Below are 26,789 nucleotides of genomic sequence, written 5' to 3' on the forward strand. Positions count from 1 at the left end.
TTATACAACATGCTGAATATTCCCCATCATGTTACCATAAATTCACGTTACCATAACATCATCATAAACTTGATTAAAAAAAACAAAACTTAACAAAATGTCAGTTTCAAAAAGTTTCTTGTTTGAATGGATTATTTACTACACCATAACTACAACATCTACAGCCTCTCTTTCTGTGAACAGATGCACATGGGTTACTCTCGCCTCTGCGAGGTTCCATGCAAGTAGTCATTTGCATAGAGCATATATACTTTTTTGTGTTACAAAGCATCATATGTATTGATCTATACATTGTGTTACATCATATACATTTTCATGCAAAAAAAGACATATATATCATCAGTGTCATACTTGATCAGTGTCATACTTGATCAGTGTCATACTTGATCAGTGTCACTGAGACGCATTTAACCATTTCTCTACTACCACATTTACCCAAACAGATACATAAGATTGAATATAAGGATACTCTTGGAACCAAGCACCTAAAATACCGTACTTACAATTTTCTATAGTATGAAGCGTTGGCAACTTTAGCTGAGGAGTTGTATAACACATCTGACACCAGATATAGTCTTGCAATCTACAATAGACAATGTTCAAATTAATATAACCTTAAGTTTAAATTATCCTGAAAATACAAGCATTTTCCTGAAGTGGTACAAGATCGTTTAAGCTATCTAGAAGTACAAGTCACAACCACGCAAATGTAACACAGCCATATTGTTAATAAAGATACCAATGCGCAATTAGCATCCCATCATGCAAGAATCACTACAACTAGTAAGATGGATTCACGCCTCACATAGTATTACAAAGGACAGTGTGGCCTTCCAATTTTTATTTCTTATCTTTGAACAGACCATCCTGCTGTTTTCAAATTCAGAGAAAAGCAGAACATTAGTTACAGGAAGACCCAGCATGAATAAGTATTTATCACAAAATCTCGCAGAAAAAGAGATACTTAAATTCAAGCTCTGGTTTTAACACAAAATCTCGATATTGCCTGAAATAATGCTTGTAAATTACATGCACATGCTGCAAAGTAAGCTCTCCTCCAAAGCCACAATAACTATGATTATATAAATTCTCCATACCTTTTTAGGAAGAGGGGTCTTCAAAATGGACAATGACTCTGTAATGCAGTCTACAATTTCTTCAGCAGCTTCCGCGTTATTTAGACAGAAAACCATTGCATCACCAATATCATTCTTACGAGGTGTTAATCCACGCAGAATTTCCTCCAATTTGTCTCTCTGTCTGAAATATTAGGAATTTAATACTTTCAATAAAAAATTAACAGTACTTTGAAGATTTTCCGTTTGAAAGAGTTTGGAATTTTGCATATTTAGGACACAAACAACAATAAATATTTTTATAACCTGTTGCCTGAGTTTTTTCAATGACTCAGGAGTACATGCATGCATAAGCACATGCCAGCCACACAAATAAAGAGTGTGCATAAATTCCCACTCAAGGCTTGAGTATATATAGAAATCAAGAAAAAAGAACTGAAAAATTGCTAACGCAGAAGATCAATACCTGTGAATATAAGATAATTATCTTTTATGGTTTAGTTTAAGCAGAAATCAAAATGGATAAATCTGAAGCATATATGTCATCTGTGCTGTGGAATAAGAAATGTTAGACTAAGAAAGTTAGTAAGAAAATATTTTCTGTTTTCCTACTCCATATATATAGAACACTCTCAGAAGAGCATTTTTTTTGATCCCTTCAAAAAAGATACAAGGAATAAATCATTATTAAACCTTCCAGAACAATGACTGGTATCATAACTATAATAAAAAGAATAAAAACCAAAAAAACCTCAAGGCTAAGAACAAAATAGGAACAATGATAGCAAAAAAAAAAAAAAAAACCAAAAAAACAAAAAAAACAAAAAACAAAAAAAACAAAATAAACCCACACATTTCTGCTACCATAGCCATCACCACCACACATACAATACACAGCAAAGAACTCTGATGTTCTTTCTCTTCCCTGCTTACTAACAGCTGCTCTCCATTTTAATTTCTGACAAATAGCATCACTAAATTTAAGATTATTATACAAATGTTTAGTTCATTAGATTAGAATAATGTTGAGAGAGGTGTTATTTACCCACCACCAGATGGGAACAGAAAATAGAGAAAAACTCTCACCCAATCCCATTCAGACAAAAGGTTAATACCAACTGGATTGTAAATTCTCACTATTCAATGAAGGTGAGTCTAACAAAATTCAGAAGGTATTTAGCCAAACGTATCATTCAAAACCCAATAATATAATACAGATCCTGAGGTTACAAGAGTTTCTAATTAATATTGTGACAAGAGTTGTAATATTTTAGGGATGACAGAACTACAAAAACAACTAACAGAGAAGATAATGATTAGCAGTTAAGACAGCACTAGAAATTGATAGAAGTGCATACTCTTCCTTAAGTGCACCCTTCTTGTTAGGTTCTTCTACAAATGCTTCTGTTTCTTGCTCTTCTGACATCCCATGTAGATATGGATTTAATGGTGGTGGCCTCCAAAATGATCCATTTTTGAACATACGAAAATCTTCTGTCCTCCACTTGGTTGGAGCATCTCCCTAGAAAGAACAAAAGTATTTATATTTTTGGTGTTCTTTTATTTTATTGTGTTTAAAGGTATGAACTGTCACTAAAATTCTACTTGCCTGAAGAATTGAGTAAAGCTTCCATCTATAATATACATGGGCTGGAGTCTGGTTTTCAAATAAAAACCTAAACCAGACAGCAAAGAGAAGACATAAAATATGTTACAAGGTATTTAACTGAAGTGCAATTTCAAAGGAAGTAATCAAACAAAAGGAACCATTACCAAACCCTTGTCCACAATCCCAGCATAGCTACTGAGCGAAATCAAAATAGCTAGAAGCATGTACACCTGCAGTACAACTGTGCAAAACCAGCAAAAAATCCTCCTCACAATCAGCAAAATGAAATGCAGAGTTACACTAAGGCACAGCATCTCCCTCAAGAAATGAGAGCGCAGCCCCACAGTAAAATGGGAGAATCAATGTGAAGAGCTACCATTGGAGCAACCACAGCACAAACTGTGGAGGAACTCATAGGCATACAGTTAGGTTACTCAGATTCCATATGAAATGAATTGATGTTTTCTGACAACAAACTCTGTCAGAACACTGATAAAAAAACCAAACAAACAAGATCAGAAAACAAAAAAAAATTTTAAGGATCAAGTGTTTTATTCTGACCTATTTTCTCAATTTGTATAAAAACTTAAAATGAAATACTTCGACCTTACTGCATATAAAACATTTTCATAAGGTCATTCAATACTTCCTTGAAATAAAGTTTTTCGAAGACTGAATTTCACACAAAATACTGAAATTGGTATTTTTTACTGCATTAAGGACAAAAGCTGGAAATTCTGACAACTTTACTATGTCAGCTGAAGTTTAATCCTACTTGACCGAGGATGAGAAATAACTCCCAGATCTTGATAAAGGTAGGAGGCTAGGCTAGGCTCCAGGAAGACTGGACTTAACACTGCCTTTTTTTTTTTTTTATTTAAAACATATGCTACTGCTGCCATCGATGACTTTGAATCCCTCAGACAAATAGGAGTTAAACATCATGTGAAAGAATTATACATTAATATTAATAATTGGAAAGCATAGGTATTCCCCCCCCCCTTTTTTGAATGTACAATTGGTAAAATTTGAATTTGCATTCAAACACAGACAGCTCCTTTTCAGAAATGCAAACTATTAGCAACAGCTAAGACATTTAATGCTATTTAAACTGAAGCAATACAATAAGCACCTGAACATTGGATTGTTGATTTCTCGATTCATGATCATGGCTTCAAACATAGGCCCTTCCCGTACCACAAACTCTATCATTCGATGTATCAATGCGAGCAAATTCCTACAACAACAACACAGTTAAAGAAAAATTGATTCAGACCTAACACTATGTAAAACTACACTCCACCTAAGATACTACAACTGTGCAGGAGATTATTTTGCTGTGTTGTTAAGAAAACAGTATAGAAGATAAGGTAACATGGAGCAATATTATTGCCTTGCATCATAGACACGGGCATTCTAAAATGAAAACATGCTCAAGAGTGGTGGAGTGAGAATTTAAGAGGAGACCTTATTCCTGAATTTCCACGGCTTAGCCTACGACCACCTCTTGCTTAGTAAAAGCTTAATAGCCCTTACACAAAAAAATGGGCAACTGAACACCAAAGTACAATTATCTAACAAAATAGTAAGCCCTCATCTAAATTATCTAGAACTAACAGCAAAGTGTTAACCAAAGTTCTACAGATAAACACATGGCTAAATATTATGCTCAAAATTAAACACAAATCATTTCAAATATTTAACAGAAACTCCATTCAGCTTTCAAGCTATGCAAATATAAAAGGAAAAGCAAATAGCTTTGCTGATGGCAAATACGGCAGTGATTTTGTTAAAATGAGGTCCTTTTGGTCAAGACTTAACTGTGTGCCAATAGAACAAAACTGTCCGTCATTTCATGTCATACCATTCAATATTTCCTCCCTCATACACACAAGTGAACAAAATCAAAATTAAAAAAAAATAAAAATTTGCATTCATTTCATTCAGCACAACATCCTGAGACACGTGAGAAGCACATGTGAAGTGTAAATTTTCAAACAGCATTTGAAAATACAGATCCCCTTCAAAGTATACTAAAAGGAGACAGTCATGTAAGCTTTATAAATAATTGTGATCTTCAGTTTCCAACCTTTTGTATTTATTTTGGAAAAAAGGATCCTAAATTTTCAAATACAGACTAGCCTACATATATCAAAAGCTTCGTAGCATGTGTCCTTTGAATGTGATGCAAACAAAAAAGTGCAGATTTTTACATTTTTTTAATTGAATGAATATTCTAGATGTAACAAAAGGATATTGGTTCTTTAAATATATCATATTAAACTTCTTTCTAGCAAATTTTAAATTACAAAAATTCAAAAATTGTTATATTGAAAAGCTGCAGAATTTTCTATTACTAAGCAACAAGGTCATTAGGTGATTGCTTTCTACCATTGTGAATATTCAAAGTTCTGCCACAGATATAAAGCACTGGATCAAAAAATTTTTTACAACTTAAAAACATAGTAATAAAAAGCCTGCCCCTGCCATCTGCAAACTTGGCAAATGCTCTGGCAAATGCCTTATACTACCTAGCATTAGAAGTACATTTCCCTCAAATATCACACGAAAGAACAACAGCTATCTCAATTTTTCTGTCTTTTTGCTTTCTACAATCCCAGAAACATTGTAAAGAGGACATACTCTCAATAATTCAGCAGCCATTTTATTTAAAGCAGTGTTCTGAAAGCTCTTAAAGCAAGACTTTTTTGTTACATGAATTGTATTTGAAAATGTGAGTTGGAAAAAAAATTACAATTAGCTTTCAAACCTTTAAGCGGGAAACAATCACAGATTTTAAGGCTAGTTCAGTATGATCATTTTTGGCTCATCTTTCTGCAGAACCATGCCACTGGATTTCATCCAATTGTTCTTCCACCAAGTGCAATGAGGTTGCACAAGAGCAGCTTATGGTTGAAGAACACCTTTGGAAAATCTCTGATATATAAAAAAGATTCAGTAAATCCTGTATCTGAAAGAGGATGCTACCTGCATTCTGGTATACAACACATTATCACTTCAAAATTTTTCAGAGAAATTCTCTTTCATTGTGTGCGCTCAACATTTTGTTTTGTAAGTGCTAAGAAATAAGAAATGTTAAAAAATGATACTGAAAATTTTCAAACATAAATGAGTACAATTAAATGCAGTGCCCCACCGAAGTCAGTTACAAGTTTTTGCACGATGTGATACACTCTGATACTCTAAAAGTTGTAATTAGCATCTTTGAAAGTCATCAGGAAGCTAAAAAAAAGAATTCAAGGTATTTTCAAACACAATTCAATTAACATGAGTTTTTCTTACCATATGACCTTTCAAAATGCTACAGTAAATAAAATGGAAGCGTATCTTTCTCTGAAAATTAATTACACTATAAACTGTACAGTTTTACAAATACTTGTTCTATTATTCAATATGTTTTTCCAATATTATTAAAGATTTGTGCCGGTCACTAACCATTCCATGTCATTACTCAACAAAAAGTGAACTGTCCTGAAATTCTATCAAAATTACTGGTGCATTTGAGCATCTTAGACAAATGTGTCAATATACTACTTTAACTAGCTTTACAAATGTTTTCTCCCCCCCCACACACAAAAAAATGGGACTACTTTGTGACAATTAAAACAGAGTAGTAAAAAAAAGATGATAGTTTTAAGTGCATTATTTAAAAATGTCGTTTAGCTTAAGTTGGCCAACAAAAAAAAAGTTTTTCAGTTATAATAAAACCACATTTATTGGAGCCGATCGTACCAATGTCTGGTCAAAAACTGTATACTTTCCCAATCCATCCCATGATGTTTTCCTGGTCCCCCGCTGCCGCAGACAGTTCAGCTGGTGTTGCTCACCAAGGCCAATGTCAAAGAGAATTTGGTAATCTTTTGTGTTTATTTACTTTTAAAACAGTGTTGTGTTCCTATGTTTGGGAAAAGGTTTTAGCTTAACTGAGCAAGAGCATACCTAGACAAGTGTGAACGTAGAGGCACTGACAGGGACCAAAATGAAAAATTACCCTTGGCGCTACAGAACTACCCTTTTCAGTGATCAGAACTATTGACTGTTGCACATTTAAAAAAACATTAAAAATCAGCTTTAATTTCTACTAGAATCAACTGAATTAGTTACAAATTATACAATTCAACCCCCCCCCAAAAAAAAAAAAAAAGAAAACACAGCACCACACTGGATACAGCAATGTCCTAACTATAAAGTACTCATTTATGTCAAGACCTATAAAGCATCATTAGGATAAGGTATTTCTCACTAGCTTTCACTGATAGAATTATCCTGCAACTATTTCTAGTGTTCAAATGCAATGCAAAAGATAATTACTTAAATCTATTCCTCACTAAACATAAAAGTTACTGAGGTAAGTATAATACAGCTGTAAAACACACATTTCTGTTTTAAGTATTATGAAAGAACCATTGCTCAGTCAAGCCATTACCTTTTCCTCAACATCACAATTTTTCTTTAAAATTCCGAAGGGGAAATTTTCTATATTTAGATCAGTAATAATAAAGAAAAACATGTACCTTTCTGTTGGGATAACCACTTTGACTATGGCTTGCGACAGAGTCTGTATATGAAGTCACATCAGATAATAAACATAGAATATGTGAGTATTGTTAACAAGTAACAAGCAAAAATATACATATGCAATGAAAATACTACACATCTATCACAAGTTTTGCAGGCAATCACTGCTGTGAAGTTATATCTAAGCAATTACATAAAATGCAAATGGTTGTGTCAGTGAACCGTAAAGGTTCACTAATTGCAAAGTATGAGAACATTCCTGTCAGAATGTACATTGATGCACTGAATAGGTACTAACTGAATATAATTAAGAAAGGAGTTTTTAAATTTATGAAACGATTCTAAACTATTTGACTTGGACCACTTTGGTATTACTGTATTCCCAAGTCTTTAAAAAGCCAGCCCTAGCATTTAAGTGTCATTCAAAGAATCAACAAATTCTTACAAACGTAAATAAAATTGGTTTGTGATTACGAGATACTTACCCTTCACTTTTACTCCCTCAGCTAACATTCTAAAAAAAAAAAGACTTCTGAAAACTGACTCCATAAATAGCCTAAAATACTGATGCGATGTCTGGACTAATTACCTTCTATACAAAATATACCAACTCATCTAGTGTAAAAATAAAGCACCCAGATTAAAACGTAGTATTTTCTCTAAAGAAAATAATTTAGATACTGCAATTTGGCAGCCAACAAAAGGGGGGGACGTAGGAGAAAAAAATCCAGGGAGCCTGGAGGGGGAAAATGATAGCCAGATTTAAGCATCACTAAAAATAAGTCAAGACCCAATACTGTGGCCTAATACAGACATGAGACAATGTTTCAGGAATTAGGCTCCCTTGGGCTATAGCAGGGAGCCAGTGAGTTTGTACACTAAGGGCTGCCAAAGTCAGCCTGAACAATGCAAATCTAGGAAGCCACTGAAATACTGTCATAGATGTAGTATTTAACATGAGATATGGCCCAGGGTACTTTTTTAAGTTACCTTCTCAAAATCTTCCTTGTTTTTTGGTGGGGGTAACATTGGAGCATTAGGATTCTTCAATCTCTCCCTAGGCTGGGCATTAAAAGGCAGTCCTGACGGAGGTGGTGGAAGTGTATGCTCCATCATGGAAGGAGGAATGTATATTGGGTGTGGTGGTATAGGTACAGCTTTGCCCCAGCCTAGCTTCATTTCAAAGGACATAATCATCTTGCCTGAAAAAGTGAAAGTTTAAAACAAAAAAAAAAGAGAGAGAGAGAGAGAGAGAGAGAGAGAGAGAGAGAGAGAGAGAGAGAGATGGAGATGTTATAAATTGTTTCTGCACTTGTCTATTTCTCTTTGTACATGCAGTGTTTAGGTTTGTCTCCCACAGTTTACTACTTATTGCTTACATTGTTCATTAATGTATCTACCAAACCACATCATGTAAATGAAAGCCTATTACATTAAATACTTTTGATTATTCTTCCCCCAACCTACCTGTTCAGGAGACACATTACACAAAGCCACTACACAGTTGAATTTGGGGGGGAAAAATTGGAAGAAGACAAAAAAAAATGTTTTGATATGTGGCATATCAGACAAAGTAATTTTTAGATGATATTATTTTGGCACTTCAATCCTTCAAAATGTTTTTTTTATAACAACAAATTTCATACAGTGCTACTCAAAACTGAAAGTAGTAACCAATTAGAACTCCTACATATTGCAACCCTGCTTACTACTGGTCTTAAAAAGTACCATTTTGATTAAGGTAGAGAGTGGATGGACAAGGACGCCTTTTCATTTTCAATCCTTTTTGTCAAGGATCCAGATTTTTGATTTTCATGCTCTTCTAAACTGTAAGGGCACAGCTTTCCTCATCACTTAATATACTCAACTTCCCATGTTGCCAGGATGGTCACATGCTAACAATTCTAAATATCAGATTTATCTGCAAGACTGTTCTCAAGTGAATATAGAACTCAAAGATTTTTTTTCCTTTAAGAAAGACCAAAAAATATATGCAAGTGTAAAACAAGATAAGTGACCATCGTATCAAAACAGGAAACACTAAAAACAGACAACTTGTTCTATATATCCAAACTACAGAATCGATATTTAACTAAGCTTGTTGGGAAAGAAAAATCTGCAGGTTTATTCCCAGGTAAACAATAATTGACTTATACTTTAAAATTTTACACAGACATTTTGGGGGCATGGCCTTTCTATTATTCAAAAACTCTTCCAGAAGATAAAGTTGAAAGTGAAAGTTTTCACTCTAAGTCCAAACTTTCAGTCACTATGGTTAATATGGATGAACACCACAAATCTATTCTGCAGCTGGTCAGGTCTTCTTTAATGCAGATTGAAATGCATCACCAGACTACATTCACTGGAAATAAAAAAGTTAATTGGTAGGGCTGGGAGAATTTTGAATTGTCTGTTGTTGGGGGTGGGGTGCAGCTCAAATATGCTAGCAGGTGAAAACAAAAGTGTGACAAGTTTCCAATTCTTTTCCAGGGCTGGAACAGAGTTGCAATGTATCTATTACTGGTCAGATAAAACAGCCTCAAAGATATGCTGACAGTTATTTCCTACAAAAGTAACCACGATCCAGAACTGAAAAATCTGTTCACCATTTAAATTCTTTAATGCTCTTTCAGCATCTCTTCTGTTCATAAAGGCAACAAAGCCACAATTTCTCTCTCTTGCTCTTTCTTCATCAGTTCTTGGCCACATAATTTTGACGCTTGCTAATGGTCCAAAACGTCCAAATTCTTGACATAACATCTCTTCGTTCATCTACAGGAAAAAAGGTAAAAATTAGAATCATGCTCCTGATTTCCTAAGATACCTGTTCCCATTAGAGTCCAAATACTGAGATTATCTCAGTTTCTTGATAAACAGGAACACTGTTCATCAATACCTACCCAATAAAATCTGCCCTAAAAAAAAAAAAAATCACATTCTAATCTAATCATGGTCAACTTTCTACGAGATATGATTCTTCTCACAGGTAGATATCTACGGACAAATAATTTCCACCGAGCATTTTTGCTTTTAGTACCTGACATTCTTAACATTAACTTTTGCCTCACCATGTATAGAGCATTTATTCAAATGAATATTGCCTCTATAGTCACCACTTGTACCTAGTGTATGGGTTTAAATCTATGTATATGGTTTTAAATAATCAGGGAAAAAATAGCTACTGAAAAAAATGTAATTGGACCCAAACACACCAACACTGCACTTAACTACTTGGCTCCAAACTTACTTGAGGATTAATGTTTCCAAGGTACAAATTTGTAGTGCTTGGATCTCCAACATCATGTGACCCTGGTGCATAATCATCCAGCACTACAATAGGGAGAAAGGAAAAACAGGAAACAAACAAAAACCACACAGGTCATAACCTTTACTATGCGCTTAAGCAACAACACTGCACTGAATGAAAAAAAGAATTTATATTACCACCAGATGATCTGTTTCTTCTTGAAGGAGCATCCACTAAATAAATGAAGAAATAAAGAAATAAATCGTGTGTGCGCGCACACGTGTGTACACACACACGTGTATACACACACACAAATTCTGTCTATAAATTTTGTAGACCAAGAGAAAAAAACCCAGCTACTTACTTGAACGACGCTGGCCATCTGAATCTGACTGAGGTGGCTCGAAACGACTCAGTCTACCTTTTGTTTTATGTCTTTCATCACGCTCCTCTTGTATTCTACAAAAAAAAGGTGAACACAACTAACAACTCGGTACCTTTTGAGGTTTTTATAAACAACTTTTCAATTATCTTTAGAAGTATGAGAGTTTTAAATATTAAATACTGGGCTCAAATTGCCACTATGTCCAAATTTCTGTTTAATCAACTGGAATCTATGCATGCTTCCTCATTCATACTGCCAGGGTGCTTTAAATGCAGACAGAATGGGCTAGGTTCAAGAACCAGTTTACAAGATTAGGAGCAAGAACTCTGCTCTTAAAAAAAATGACCTGAACCCCACATCCAACTGACAGAGGTCCACTGACCTTTCAGACGACTTTTCAAAATGCACACACAGCTCCTTAGTGTTTATTTCTGCTCCTACCTTTTCTTAGCCATATTTGTGTAGGCTATCATCCTATAGAGTGACAGACACTCCTATTTGATCATTCCCAGCACTTACAGGACTGCATCTCAGCTTACACTTCTGAGAATAGTAGTCACACAAATAACTACTAATGGTTCTTTGCAGTATCATCTTCAATCCTGATACAAAGATATTGTGTACCAGGAATACATAGCTGCCAATTGAATTCATTTATACCAACTAATAAGCAGACAGCAATTAAGTTTAAAGTTTAAAATAAAGATTTTAGAATGCTACTCACAAGAGCTGTAAATGTATTTATAATGCAGTCCTGTTCTTTTCTAGTGCACACACATTCCTTTTATTTTCCACCTCTAACATCAAGACAGATGCATGGCACTCACAGTTATTCTCAGTGAGTGTGATCATCTTTCCCTGCTGTTTTACACATTCAAAAGTGAAAGAATCTGCTTTTCGAACGTTATTTCAACTTGGTTTTAACATTATGTAAACTGAAGTACATCTCAACTTCAGTTTAGAAAAGTGTTATTTCTGCTGTAATATAAAAACCTCAGTCTCATACCACAGATCCTCTGGATATAACTTAAGAGCCACTGACAAAACATTTTATTCTTCCTGATCCTGGAAGATCAGAAGACTTCAACTACACAGCAACTAACTATCCTGACAAATTACACAGACCTGTACAGAGCACCTACCAGTATAGGTTCATGCTCTGCTTCGGATTATCGTTGCTGCTGCTAATGAAATCATAGCATTCCACAAGTATTTGGAAGAAAAAAAGACAAAACAAAAAAGCAAGAAATAAAACAAGAACAATTCATATTGCTACTGAAGACAAAGTAATAAGACCTTGTGTTGTCTCTATTTACAGTAGCAATTAATCAGACTTACTGCTTTAATTCTTCTTTAAAAAGTTCCAAATTACTCTTTTTCTTTTCCTTCTCTCCTTTCTTCAAAGGCTGAAATTAAAGATTTATCAGCCAACATTTCAGCACACAAAATGAAACAAAATATAAAAGTTATGTTCATATAACAAAATTTAAGGTAATTTTCATGCATATTTTACCCACAGGTTTCAAATCAAGTAAACTACAGGAGGGGAAAAAGGAAAAAAAAGACTTGAAAACATTAAGACTGAGCACTATCAAACACAAAGCTAGAAAATACAAAATCAAGGATAACTTAAACTAAACTTTTTTACTTGTGATTACTACAATGCAGCCTGTATGATCAAACAAACTGTCTACAACATACAAATTTAAATATCTTTAAAGTATTTTGTCAGTCTGGTCAACTTAGAAACTTATCACAAAAGCTGATTACACCGCTATATTTATCTAATTACTTTATCCACAGACAAACATTTTATGTAAAAAGAATTTCCTTCCCTTGCTTCCTTTTGGATACAAATACAAGTCTGAAGAAAGAGTTACTCTAAACAGTTAGAGATTCTCAGAAAAAACATTCCTGAATAACAAAGAATATGGATATTGTAATACTTTTTAACTGTAATATATGCACCTTAACTAACTCATGTGAATTCTTAACTTCTACAACATTGCTTTTATATAACCAAATTTAAATGAAAACGTTTCCAATAGGCAGACATACAAAATATTTATTGTGTTACACACTACAGCTTTGGAAAAACTGGACTTCCTACTCACCCCAGGCAAAGTTGTTTGTTTTTGTTTGTTTTTGGGGAGGGTCTGCCAAATAAATAAAATCATTTTACCTCATTATCTTCAATCATCATTGGACAGGGCAAGTGAGTAAACTGATTGCATTACTTGATAAGTATTTATGACAATTTTGAAAAGCAGTAATATTTTTACAATACAAATACTTGCACACAACAGAATAGAGCTCAGCAGGACAAAAAATGCTACAAGTAATTATAATTAATTTCTGTAACTGTAGAGCTTTACATACAATGAATATCGAAACTGCCATCCAGTATTACCCCATTGTTCAAAATTTTTAAATTTTGTTTAAAGTTGAAGAGAAGCTAAGATGGGAATACCCACAATTATCACATCACATCTCATTCCCCCACCCTAGCAGGCAGTATCACAGATGCTTTACGTAAGTTTAAAGATTGTAGTAAGCTCTTTTTAAAGACTTCCAAGATATTTACTTAAAAGACCATCACAACACATTCATAGGAGTAATAGCAAAATCATATGTAACCATCACCTGACTTGAAAACTGAAGCTGATCAAAAATAAAACACTCCCAGTTATTTTTATTTTGAAATCTCAGTTTAAGAACAAAAAACAAATGAAACAATGCAGATGTCAAAGTAAATTAAATAGAAACAAGGCTTTCAGCTTCAAAAATTTGCAAGCTCTACACCTCAAAGAGATGAAGGGAATTACTTGAACATTATCAAAAAAAAGAAAGAAAAGAAATAAAAACTTTAAAAAAAAAACTCAAAGAAAAATTTGGATCAATGTAAAGGTCAAATTTTCCTAAAGTTAGAAACACCTAAAAATAGTTGATAGCAACAAGAACTGCTTCTAAAACTTCAAAAATTGTCAGCATTGGAGATGTTACTTTGCAACAGTCACAAAACATGCATTCATGATAAAAAGAAATACAGTAAAAACCTACAGCACCCAAATCAGAGTGCACTATTAGAGAAATATATCATGCTGGATACAGAACTACTAGACCTCTGCATTTTTGATTCTTGGGGTTTTTTTATTATTTTCTTACAGGATTAAGAAAATACAAATTTCTGCCTTCTTTTACTATGTAATAAATGCAGAGAAAACTACTCTGCAAGATCACACAGATCTTTTTCAAAGCACTTCAAAATATACCTTAAGCAAAGAGTTAACATTCAAATAAGATAAAACTTACAGGCTTTTTGGTTTCTATCATTAAGAGGGACGGAGGCTTCTCATTAGATGGTTGGCTTGGTTGATTTTTTTGATCTGAAAATCGTGATGAAGGCTTATAGATTTTACCCCTCTTTTCATCTGTTTCATGTTCCTCTGAAATTAAAAACAAACTATATTAACTAATACTGCACAACACAGTCACAAGAAAGAAATATGTTCCAAGTCCTGTCCATGCAACTCAAACAATATATTTCAAAACATCAAGAAGATATGATAATACAGTACAAACTTTCTGTAATTGCAGTATGAAGAAAAAGAACAAAGATTAGACATTTTATAAAAAGTTCTTTTTCCCCTTAAAATTTTAATTTTAAGGAGACAAATAATGTCACTAACTACATAGTGAATTAAAGTACAGACTAGATTTTAGCATCATGTTTCATTTACTGTTCCTAATGCAATATATTTATTTTAAAATGCATTTAAAAGCAAATCTTCATCTTTCACCTTCAAAAGCCAAAAGACCTATCACCTCCACCCCCTAAGAAGAAGATTAGGTTTACCTTTAGATGCATTAACGATTCCTCCTCTTACAAATGTTTTCACTTTATTACCATCACTTCCTTCAAAGGCAGCAAGGAATTCTTCATAAATTTCTGCAGCAGCCTTCTCATCCTCCTACATAGCAAATGTTAATCTATTTACTATCATCACAGAACAACCTCCACTAGACAGCTCTTCTTAAATTAGCTATGTGACATTCCTATTTATATTCTACAGTTCACGCTACAACGAACTTTATCAAACAAGTTTCAATTTCAGACAAAAGAATCCAAATTACAGAGGAATGTGGGAAAAACACAGCATGTAATACTTCGAGAAAATTAAGTCTGTATGCTCAAATATGACTGTTCATTTACATTAGTTTACATGGCAGTTTAACATTCAAAGATGCCAAATACAGAAGTTTATAAAGAAGAACAGCGTTATGAGCAGAGCTCTGTGTTAGCCTGAGCATCAGAAAACAGTACCTATTCCATCTCACCCATTGTGATCAACCTGTGTGACTGAAGATTAGCAACAGGATCATCTTGCATTTCCCAAAGAACAAGACTTAAGTTGAGCAAGACAATAAATTCAGCACAAGCACTTTTCTTTAGGCTACTGTTTTCATGAATGGAGCAAGAGAAATCCCACTGAAATACAGTACGCACTGAGTATGTAAAGCTCAAAGACTAAAATTTCCCAAACTTCAGCCTTAGCAACTATGAGCTACATATTTCCTAACATTAGGATACTCCTGAGCTATCTTGACAAAAAATATTAACGTTTTTGATATTTCTAAATAGAAGTCATTAGACAAAAAGTTTTGTGTAATAACAAGGATATGTACTGAAACAACTTCAGAGACTATAGGTATTCCAATTACTGAAATACAACAATATAGAGCAAATAAGGAACTGAAAATGGTTGTCCTAAGGTGATGATTGCCTTCATTTTGTTCAATATAACAATCAAGGGATTGTTGTAATTCGGTACTTTGGGAAGCCAGAGAACTTAATTTTTCATGTAGAAGGCAGAGAAGCAAACCTTTTTCTACCTTACTACCATGCACATCAAGAAAAAACATTCTAAAGTTAAACATTTAAAATACAGATCACTTTTGTTCTTAGAAAACTGCAGTTATCTAAATCAAAATGAGGAAATTTTGTGACTGAAGTGGTTATAATCTAATAGTAAGCCAGTTTCAGCTCTGCACACAAAATATATACTACTACCTTCTTTTTTAATTCCTCTTGTTCCTTCTTGCTTAAAGTCCGTTTGGCAGCACTCATTTTGCCAATGCTGAATGCTTTAAGTTTACTTTCCATTAGAGGCTGCAAAAAGAGTGAGACAAAAAATTAAGCTGTTTACAAAAACAATTAAAATAGTGTTATTTTTCACTTTGGTCTATACCAGAAACTTTTTACCCGAAGTGACTTAATTTGCCAGGTCATTTAAGCACTTGGAAAACAAAATAAAATGAATAAAAGACTACATATGTTTGTCTTTGAACCAGTAATTATCTAATATAAGAAAAAAATTAAATCCACATTTTGAAAAAACATTTATCATTAGCTTAATGAGAAAGGTTTCAACACACCATTCAAAGAAGACCGCTGCTGAAACCTGAGGGGAACATGCTGTAAAAGCCTGGAAACCTTACCACTGTGCAAAATATAGAGTTCATAAATTTACAGAAAAATATGCTTTGCACTTTAATTACATATTTATCTTTACAACTTTTCAGGAAAAAAATGAAAAATTTTAAAGGTTTTTCTGACTACTTTGACTGGAAGACTGTTTGTGTAATGTCAAACAGGTGTAACTGAAGATCTACATTTAAGTTGTATATTAGGGTTTAAATATAGTATTTTTGCTGGAAGAAGAAAAACATTCCTGAGGTTTTAAGCTATTACTCAAATAAAGCAAAAAACCCACACTTCACACGTAAATTCCTTCTACCTCAGATAATTTAATCTGCATTCCTCACTTCTTGAAACCCTGATCAAAGAAGGACTCCATGCAACAGTCATTTCTAAAAAGTCTGGAATTAGCATTTTGGCTAGCTATCAGACAGTAAAGCATTGGGAAGGACAACCAAACGAAGACCATATTCAGAAGACATGGAGAGTGGGAAGGAAAGGAGAGAAAAGATGAGAGACTTCTCTGGAAATTCGTGTTTAACACGGTAGTTCATAAAGAATCAATACACAAGAAAAAAAGCCCCAAAGGAGCAGAACATAAGCTACTACCCTTCATCTTCCTAATTTTTGAAGCTCTTACACAGCTGTCGATGATGCTCGAAACTACTGCTTTTGCAAAGGCAGTTAAGTTTAAAAAAAAAAGCCTAATTTAATAAAACATCAAAACAAATAAGCTGAATAATTTACTGTTTTATCAAAAAATTTCAGAGGCCAATTGCAAAAAGAGTTTCTTTAGGAGTAATTTTCTGTGGAAAGCGTTTTATTTCTAATATCAGTTTTCTACACAGAAGCTGCTCACCTAACGTGAAGAAGCACCGCGAGAAACAATCATTTCAAATACCTTTAGTTTATAATCCTTGTTTAGTATCACAAATACCTCCTAGATCTGTGCCAAACACAGGCTCTCAAGTGAAATTAAAGAAACAAGGGGTCTCTGAGCTTGTCAAATTACAGATAAACACAGGATCAAAATGGCTTATATTTCTTTCAAAAAAAGTTTCCTACTCTATAATTTAAAGGAAAACATTCAATTACAAACTAATGCAGTGTTGTATGTGGACTCATCTGGTTTATGCTACTAAGCTCCTCAACATGAGCTCCTGCAACAGATTTATCAGCAGGTTTTCATGCATCTACATGTTTTGAAAGTTAATAAAATCCACTTTTTGTGTTGTCCAAAAGACTACATAATATTTCAGTATGACAAGCAACATACAACCTTGGCAAAATGTGGATGCATTACTATGGCACAGCAACACTGACAAACACAAATACTATGCTCTGACCAAAGGCTTATCCTGTCATCAGGAAATAATCTCTCACAGCAATGACACAAGACACCTGCAACACTGCCACATGAGTACATGTTCTAGTGGCATAACAACGGAAGCAGCCATAAGAGTTCTAGCACTAAGACCTCAGTTTAGAAATGGTCTCAGAAAAAAACCCTTCCAAGTGGTTGGAGCAATATAAAGTCAAGAGTATTAAATTAATTCATTCTTGCAATTCACATTCCAGTAGGCAATTATGACATTAATATTAACCTTAGGTAGCTTCACAAAATTATTAACAACAGAGTCACAGAATACCTAAAGGCCTTTCTCCTTTAAAAAAATGCAAAAGATCATAGTGGAAGTAATAAGGTAGATGATGGAAGAAAAGAGAAAACTTCCTGCTAAGTAAGCAAATCACTGCATGAAGGCAAACTCCCATCAACCATAACGTGAGGGGAGGAAGACTAGCCAAATGTTCCTACCTTTTTCTTTAAGTATATTCTATTAGAAGGAAAAACGGAGGATTAAATTAGGGTCATATTACCTCATTTTTGAGAAGCCAACCATACACAAAACCCACTTCAATACATACTGACTCTTAGTTACTCTGCCCGTATTTTGAGCTATACTTCAGTATAAGAGTTAAAGAATACAGTTTTTACAACTTCTAGCTGTTTAAATACCTGTTATTAATGCAGTATCATTCAGTAGAGCTTCACACACTAGCAGTTTTTAAAATTTTTCAAAGAATATTTTTAAATGTGAAAATGAATGCTTTATTTACAAATATCTACAGATTATATATCCCATGCACCAAAGGCTGACTGCAGCAAGTAAGTTTTCTTTAGAGAACAACAGTTTTATTTGGAGGTTTCAGGTTTGGGGTTTTGTTTTGAAATCTTGCAGACTTACATGTGTATCAGCAGATCCAGCGGTATGTACGGCATCTGGCACTCTGACCTGAAGAGAGAATGAAAAGGAGGTAAGGCAAAGGAAAAAAAGAATACAAGAAAGAAACAAACAAACCCGTTTTTTTTCTTCGAATGTGACTTTCATTTCAACTTCAACATCCAAATACACAAAAACAAAGATACACATAACATATTTTAAACATATATCTGAGCAATGTCACAGCATGAACAATTTCACTTTAAGATAAAGGATGAACAATAGATGTTCTTGCTATCATTAAAAACGTACATTTCCACAGTTGGATTTTATAAACCCACCATTAACACCATTACAGTTGGAAAAAGGAAGTTTGTTAAACTGAATCTGTAAAAGTCGTCATTAAAATGCTTTATTATGCCTTACACCTTAATTTGCCTTACTATAAAATCATTTCCAAAACTGCCCTCTGTATGTTGTGCACTGACGGATGATGGCCCCCCCAGGAACCCTAATTTAAGTCCTACTTGTGAATAGACACTAATTAACATATCACTTTAATTAAACTATAACTGAATTTTTCAAAATGCATAGAAGTTTCATGTATGCACATGTAATGTTAAAGTGTCACCTTCAATACATTGCACTGAAATTAAGAACTAAAATTCACTGCCTTACAAATTTACAACTTTTTAACCCTGCTCTCTTTTCAGACAAGCAGACAGAATCCCTCAGTCGCAAGTTTAAAACTGCATACTTACTATATTATACTGCATGTGCATATAATGTACTGTACTACCACATATATACTGTACAAGCCCTTTACAGAACAGCAAACTATTTAAATTTACCTCTCCTATTTTAAAAACAACTCTAGGCCACTGAACACCTTATACTTTATACACCTTATATATACTTTGCATATATACAAAGTATACAAATGCATAGATACTTTTCTTAAATAGGATTCTTTCAAATGATACTTTTAATGAATTTAAGTAATGAAGAACACCCCAACAAACAGGACTGAAAAACGAATTGTTAAACTGGGTAGTGCCCAAATTCCAGGAAACTTTACTGACATAAGGTCTGCTACTAAGATAGAGCTGTTTGATAAACAATTCATATTTAAATTGGAATTTAAGTCCAAATAAAGGCATACAAAAACTTTATTATAGATTTTCATTAGCTGAAATACATTCATTAGTTACAGAACATTAGCACTTTTCCTTATAACCAGGAATTTGTAGTTTCTATCAGAAATAACATGCTGTGTTGCTCTCCATCACTCCAGAATGGACAAGCACCAGATGCTACTCTAGAAAATAATTTACTAAAAATTGGTACCATTTCCCATCAAGCACTTCCATCAATTAAGACAGTGACATTTACCTTGTACAAGTATGTTCCTATATTTTTTATAGTCAAATCAATTCAGAAAAAATGGTAGACAGAACTTGAAGGACAGGCACTAAGTCCACCAAACCCCAAAAAGCAAACAAACAAAAAAACTAGTAGGCACACATTTAAAAAGATAAATCTCAAAGACAGACTGATACAATGTTGTCTTCCTTAGCCTACTAAGGGAAGTGAAGACCCAACCTTGCTGAGGAGGAGGCTGTTTGCAGGGGGTTGGGCCACAGCAGAATGAAATTAACATTTCTCAGTTCTCAGTATCAATGTCCTGTACGGAAGCTTTGGAAAGCTACACCTTCCAACAAGGAGCGGTGCTGACCCTCCCCACAGGGGGACAACAAAGGAGGCATCGCACACCGTAACAAACAGTAACAAAGTGAAATGCGACAATGCTGTTTTAGACACAGTAAATGATATCCTAAGGCAGAACATGAGAAATTCAACAGACACTAAAGCAGTTTCTGCAACAAGACAAATTCACGCTGCTTTACAGCAGCTTAGACTTTCCATTGCAGATGTGCGGCAGCACACAGGGAATTCTGAGGCCTAACAGCAGTCCCATGACCAGAAAGGTCTGGAAGTCACTGCGCTAAAGTACAGCGGAATTCTCCAACCTCCTAAGAGGGACCAAAGCGCTGTGAAATAAATCACCTCTGAATACCTACAATTTCTACTAACACGCGCTCCAAGAACTTCTTCTAAAAGAAGTTTCAGCTCACTCTAGTAAATTTGCAGTACAAATTTTCTAGTGCCCATTAGCAGCTTTGCAGAGAGCCACATTATTCTCTTCAACGGTCCCTGGCTTTAGGTCTTCTGTTCCCATCTGTAAATTTGGTTCATAGCTTTGGTACTGCTTTTGACCACCCCAGCAATGGCACTCAATGAAGTACAAAACAGATGTAATTCTTGACAAAATTATGCATGACTATCTGCAAGTTTCTGAATAGCAGCTATTAAAAAAATAATAATGTCATTCTCATAGCACTGGACTTTGCATCCATTTGCACTGCCTTGAACAAAGGGGTGAGGTATTTTTCCTTAAGAGTTAGATCAGCTGAGTTGACTAAATGGTATCAAAGTCTTTTTAACAGTCAGAGAGAAAAATATATTAAAGGATGTTGCCTACCTATGCTGAAAACCAGAATAGGATTTTTTTCATTTTTTAATCATGTTTAACTCAACTGAACCAGCTGTTGAAAGAAAAACACTCAAAGCACTGTTCTGCAGTTGATGATTTCAGAGATATGAGGATAACTCGTTTCATGTTCAAAACACTGACAGAAAAACGTGACGAGTATATCTTTCAGTAGCATTGTCAGCACAAACAGTCTTCAAATCACCTCTTACATCCATCTCACTGCCCCTAAAACTCTGCAGGAAACCTATCACTTTTTACTAGGTTATTTTCCAGATGGATCACTTTCTCAATCTCTTTCACAGCACAGGTTCCTTAAAGAATATCATCAGTGTAACTGAAGTAGCAGTGCAGGTTGCTTACAGAGCATGCCAGTAAAATAAAGTCTTGTCAAACTGCAGTCCTGGAGGGCAGATGGCTCAAAACTCCTTTACTGAATATAGCCAAGTTTACTCAACTTTCAAAAGGGGAAAAAAAAATTCAAAAGACTATATAAACGAAATTGATGACAAAGTCCTATCAGAAAAGCAGAGCAGAGAACTCTGTCTCAGATTTTGACATTTAAATTTTCTTCCAGCTTCACAGCTGCTTCCAAATAAAACAGAAGAGAGAAGACTGTTCTTCCAAGTCTTCTTTCCTGTAAGCAATGCAAGCGCCCACGAATCCAGCACAGTTTTCCTAAATTTAACAATCTCTGGGTAAAACTGGCACAATCCCATTATTTCACAAATGCTTAACATATTCTATACAGTATCAACAAAACAGTTTTTTGAAGTTAAAACTGGTGCCATTTAGTAAAACAATAAGGTGCAACAGAAGCTGCCAATAAAATCCAAAATACGGTACTGTACCCTTCCAAATGCTGAATGGTATCTTTAGAACTGTAATGGCTGCAAACTTAAATTTAAATACAAGCTTTGCTCCTGCAAAAGCTGATAGCTTAAGGGCCAAGCATTTAGAAGAAACTTTGGTATAAGACACTCTGGCCCTGTTCCAACACCTTCCCTCGATCCTGTCCCCACGCGGCACAGCTGATCATAGAGCCACATAGAACTAGATCACTTTTCCTGACCCAGCTGAACACCTAGGAAAGAGACAGCTGGGCAGGTTCAGTCACACCAATGTCCTATTCATACCAGCTCCCCCAGCTCCCAAATAGTCATGCTAAATCACCTAAAGAGGACAATGTGTGGAAGGGAAAGTGTAGCTGAGGCTAGGAAACTCTTTGTGTCAGCCCTGCTACCAAGAAAATGCAACCAGAACCACAGTGTAAATTAAGATGCTAAAATACAGCTGGGGGGGGGGGGGGGGAAGAAGCACCATTTCCCAACCCAACTATTCTTTTTTTCTTCCTTTCTCTATCAAGCAGTTTATAATGCAGTCAAGAAAACAAACACTTGCAAACATCTGCAAATTAAGTTCTTTAACTAATGAACTAAAGAACTTAAGTTCTTTAGCTAATGTGTTTACTTTTCACATTTACTAGAATAGTGTACACTAATATTATTCACTATTTAAATACACATCACTTGGAAGCACAAAAGTAAATAGCAAACCCTGAGGTACTTGCAAGAAACGTTATTCCATCATAACCCTAAACTCAGATGAGCAAGAACTGCCAATATTAAACTTTTTACTGCTAGAGAGAAAATAAAAAGGACATCTCCTTTTACATTTCCATCAACCGAGGAAAACACTAACTGCGCTCCTGCTCTTTTTCACAAGCTGAACAACAACACAGGGAAAGTCAATGATCATCGGTTTCACCAGCCTTCAGAATTCTTCATCTAATCAAAGCCATCACACTTCCACAGATTCTACATTCTTGTTCTTCACACATTTTAACTTCCCTATGAATGCCATCCATTCACAAGCAGACTTTCTTTAACATTTTATTAACACAAATCCTTACTTTTACAATTGAAAATGGGAAACTACAGCCTGATCCAAGTGGATAGTTTCCCCTTCTGCCATGTAGTTCTCAATTTGTACAGTACTATATGTAAGACCAGAAGACATGCACTATAGTCGCTATTCTCAAAAGATGAAAGAAAAAATGGTAGTCATCCAAGCAAATAATATTTCATTACATCCAGATAATAATTGGAAAGAATCAGTATCTGCCATTTTAGAATCCTATCTTGGTCAACCTCTATTTTCCCATCCTAAATTTGTCCATCATTCCTATCTCAGGTGCAGATTTAGCTATCCTAATCTTAAGGTGACAAAGGGATAGATGATACTCTTGCAACACGTTTCACATAGAAGAATCTTTCAAATTTATTTGGCATCCTAAAAAGCAGCTACCAACACAGTCACAAAGGCAACTGGTGCTCCTGAATAGGTAGCATCTCCCTGACAGTTTTCAAATAGTGAATCAAACAGATAATGCTTGACTGAAATAATAATCTGGATTTTACCTTGTAAAACAAAATGATTGTCTAGACAGTGGCTAGACACTAAGAGAGAAGAACAAACACCACCACATGTACTGAAGGAGAGAAGCCATACCTTCGTACGAGTGTTAAAGCCTTCAACTGCTACACCATAGCACTTAGCAGAATATCGAAAATAAAATGCCATTGTGTTCTTCCCAGGATATCGGCTAGAAGCCAGAAAAGGAACATCTTGAAATTGCCATTAAAATGTGTCCTACGGAGTCTACAAGACCTATTTGCAAGACCTTGTTTGCAAATGCAATTATTCTTACAACATGCAAACATAATGCACAAAATGAAATGGAGCCTAAAACTTTGATCTTGATATGTAAGTAAATGAATTTGACAAAAATCAAAGTGTTTCATAAATAATTATTTTAAGAAATCAAGCAAATTGGTTATTTGCTTAGATTGTTTCACTGTATATATTCTCACACACAGTCAACTAAAAACACTGCTTTTTACCCTTGAATAAATAAACTACAAAGAAAAATTACAACTATTACAGATTTCAGTTCTGATATGTCATACCTCTTTCCACAGACATCTGAAGAATATATGTATCACATATATCTTTCCACAGATATCTGAAGAACCTATATGTATTTACATATCACATGCATTCCTGAACTGACACAAACACAGACACACACAAACACACCAAAGACACCTCCCACCCCTCAACAGTCACAAAGTTAAGACTAAAGGACACACATCCCAAGAGCGAGGCATGTGTTACTTAACTTCACTTTTCAACAAAAAACAGTTCTCCTAGATCCATGTAAGTACTACCACTATTTTCCTTGGTGCAAAAGAGAACATGAACAAGACAAAACACAGATGATCTAGAATGTAAAGCAAGGGAAGAAACTACCAAAACACAGCATATACTTCTAAAGTAACAGGAAATTGGGAGTGGAGAGGGACTGCATGAAGATGGCAAGATACAAGACCTCCTCAAGGACTCCAGCCCTTGAGAGGTCAATGCACACGTTTGGCTTTGCATTTTCAAGTAGTCCCACTGAGTTCAATGGGATGACTTAGTATGGAGAGCTAAGTGCCTGCATACATCTTTGCAGAACAGAGAACTAGGAGAGAAAACAATTTTTCTAAAATAATAGCTATTAAAAAAAGAATATGATCTCTACAGAAATATTATACTGCCAAAATCAAAAATCTACGGTTTAACTATCAATAAAAAGAAAGGGATCATACCTGAGTTGTTTTTGTGTACCATGTTATTGATTGCAGTAATTGACAAATTATTATTCTATGTCCAAGTGTACTTTAAATCCCAAAATGTCTTATTTCCCAGAATCCTCTCTCCATAAATTAATATCTACTGTGTTATTAACCAATAGAGATCTGTCTAGATCTTGGTTAAAGTTTCAAGTCAAAGGTAAGATCCAAAGAAAGTTTTCTGACAGTATTTGGAGTAAATCATAAAAAGGAAACAAAAAAAACTCTCCTAAGGACACTAACTACTAGGTAAACATCAAAAGGTTCTCATGACTATGATTCAGTTGGTCTCCCGACAACAAAAAGAATAATATCCTATTTTAGCTGAATATAAAAATGGGCCAAAAATTATTAATCTATATCGGAAAGGAAATTCCTAAACCAGACTGTGGCTTCTCTCCCTTCACTGACTTACACAAGAAAGAAAGACTGGAAGAGTTATCAGGAAAAAGAGTTACATAGTACTGCCCCAAGATCTGCAACGAGACTGTTTAAAATGGAATGTCACTAATCCTCAAACCACTAACTGCTAAAGTCTCCCCCAAAATACATCATCGTTCTTACCCACTACTTTCTGGTGGGGGGAAGGTGCTAGAGAGCAGGAAGTTCTGTGCTGTTGAGCATTACTCACAGACACACAGCACTGGTCCCTGGGCACAGCTCTGGACAAGCCTGCCAGAACTTCTGTACAACTTGGGCCTCTGGTCTTCAGATCTAACAAACAGCAGTTATGGGAAACTGCGTGGGTACAGCGAAGAGAGAGCGCAACACGACGGGGATTTTATGAGATTTGTAATTTTTTCGCAGATCAGAACAGGACACTCGATCTGAGGCTGACCCGCGGGATTTGGGAAGGGGCCCCAAGCAGGCACAGGGCTCCCCACTCGAGCCGGGTCAAACCCGAGCGCGGGCGTCCGCAGGGCTCACGCACCAACCAACCCCCCACGGCGCAATCCGCCGCCGCTAAAAGCGCCCGCCCCAGCCTGCGGGCGCACCGCTCCCCCGGCTCCCCGCTCCCCTCGCCGCCCGCCCCGCGCCCGGGGAGGCCGGCGGGGAGACGGGCCCGGCCGGGCCCGGCGCGGCGACGCCCGCGAGGGACGCGGCCCCGCTCGCGCCTCCCCGCCCCCCGCGCCCGCAGTCACCCCGGGCAGCGGCGGAGCAGGCCGCAGCGCCCGCGCCCTGCGGCCACGCGCGCCCCGCGCCTGGCAGGAGGGCGGTGCGGCGGCGGCGGGCGCCCCGGCGGCGGTGGGCGGCGGCAGCGGCGGGCAGGCCCCGCGGAACGGCCTCACCTTCCCACTGGCTTTCTGCGAGCCGCCGGGCGTCTTGTCCGCCATCTTGCTTCTCCCCTCGCTCAGCCCGGGCGGCGAGGAGTCGAGCGCCGAGTCCACGGATGGCAGAGAGGGGAAAAGCCCCGAGAGCGCAGGGCGCCGAGTCGATAGCCGAGCTAGCGAAGGGGTGGTGGCGCGGCCGTTGGCGCCGGTGGCGACGCCCGGGGCTCCCGAGGGTTCCGGGCCGCGCACGCGGGCCCTGTCCGCCACCGCCCCCCCTCGCTGGGTCCGCGGGGCCGGGCCGAGCCGCGCCGAGCCGCGCCGCCAGCCCTGACCGAGGCACTTGCTCCTTACGGCTTCAGATCCGTGTGGAAGCCTGCCTCAGCCTCCTCTCCCAGTGCTTAGTCACGGCCTCCGCTGTTAGCGGGCTACTTTCGAAGCTCTGTTTCGTGTAATGCACTACGGTCTTGGCTTGGTCTTGGTCTGGGTGAACTAAATGCTGGGGAAGTTGTTTTCTCATATTGCTAAAGAACGACTTGAGAGTTAAATCCCATGAGGGCAAAGGTCTGTCATCGTGTCAGGCTGACTGACCTGCAGCTGAATGCATTTCCCTTGCAGCACGGCCAGCCGCGGTGCTGCCTTGGCACACAGAAACCCATCTCCGCCGAGCGTTATTTTTCTTTGCAGTCTGGGCTTATATAGTAACATTAGATGCTTACACGGACGTGAGCAGCTT

At 36.4% G+C, this 26,789-nt stretch overlaps 1 protein-coding gene across 6 annotated transcripts in view; it reads right to left on the minus strand.

Moving 5' to 3' along the window:
- Positions 1-26,216, minus strand: part of U2SURP (U2 snRNP associated SURP domain containing) — a 47,096-nt gene extending 20,880 nt beyond the window's left edge. For 2 of the 6 annotated variants that reach the window (XM_064516846.1, XM_026101700.2), the window contains exons 1-18: positions 26,075-26,216; positions 18,582-18,629; positions 15,928-16,026; positions 14,713-14,827; positions 14,169-14,302; positions 12,971-13,012; positions 12,195-12,262; positions 10,836-10,930; positions 10,669-10,704; positions 10,472-10,554; positions 9,831-9,996; positions 8,215-8,426; positions 7,221-7,264; positions 3,818-3,922; positions 2,686-2,752; positions 2,435-2,598; positions 1,098-1,260; positions 504-583 (exon numbers count right to left, since the gene is read on the minus strand). In XM_064516846.1, coding sequence (XP_064372916.1) covers positions 504-583; positions 1,098-1,260; positions 2,435-2,598; positions 2,686-2,752; positions 3,818-3,922; positions 7,221-7,264; positions 8,215-8,426; positions 9,831-9,996; positions 10,472-10,554; positions 10,669-10,704; positions 10,836-10,930; positions 12,195-12,262; positions 12,971-13,012; positions 14,169-14,302; positions 14,713-14,827; positions 15,928-16,026; positions 18,582-18,629; positions 26,075-26,119 — 1,766 coding nt within the window. In that variant the 5' untranslated portion in view covers positions 26,120-26,216. Of the gene's footprint in view, positions 1-503; positions 584-1,097; positions 1,261-2,434; positions 2,599-2,681; positions 2,753-3,817; positions 3,923-7,220; positions 7,265-8,214; positions 8,427-9,830; positions 9,997-10,471; positions 10,555-10,668; positions 10,705-10,835; positions 10,931-12,194; positions 12,263-12,970; positions 13,013-14,168; positions 14,303-14,712; positions 14,828-15,927; positions 16,027-18,581; positions 18,630-26,074 lie in introns of all 6 variants that reach the window. The other 4 variants (XM_064516845.1, XM_064516844.1, XM_026101698.2 and 1 more) reach the window with 4 other exon arrangements.
- Positions 26,217-26,789: the final 573 nt, after the last annotated feature.

The sequence above is a fragment of the Dromaius novaehollandiae genome, chromosome 9 (genome assembly GCF_036370855.1).
Source record: "Dromaius novaehollandiae isolate bDroNov1 chromosome 9, bDroNov1.hap1, whole genome shotgun sequence".
In the NCBI taxonomy this organism is placed as follows: domain Eukaryota; kingdom Metazoa; phylum Chordata; class Aves; order Casuariiformes; family Dromaiidae; genus Dromaius; species Dromaius novaehollandiae.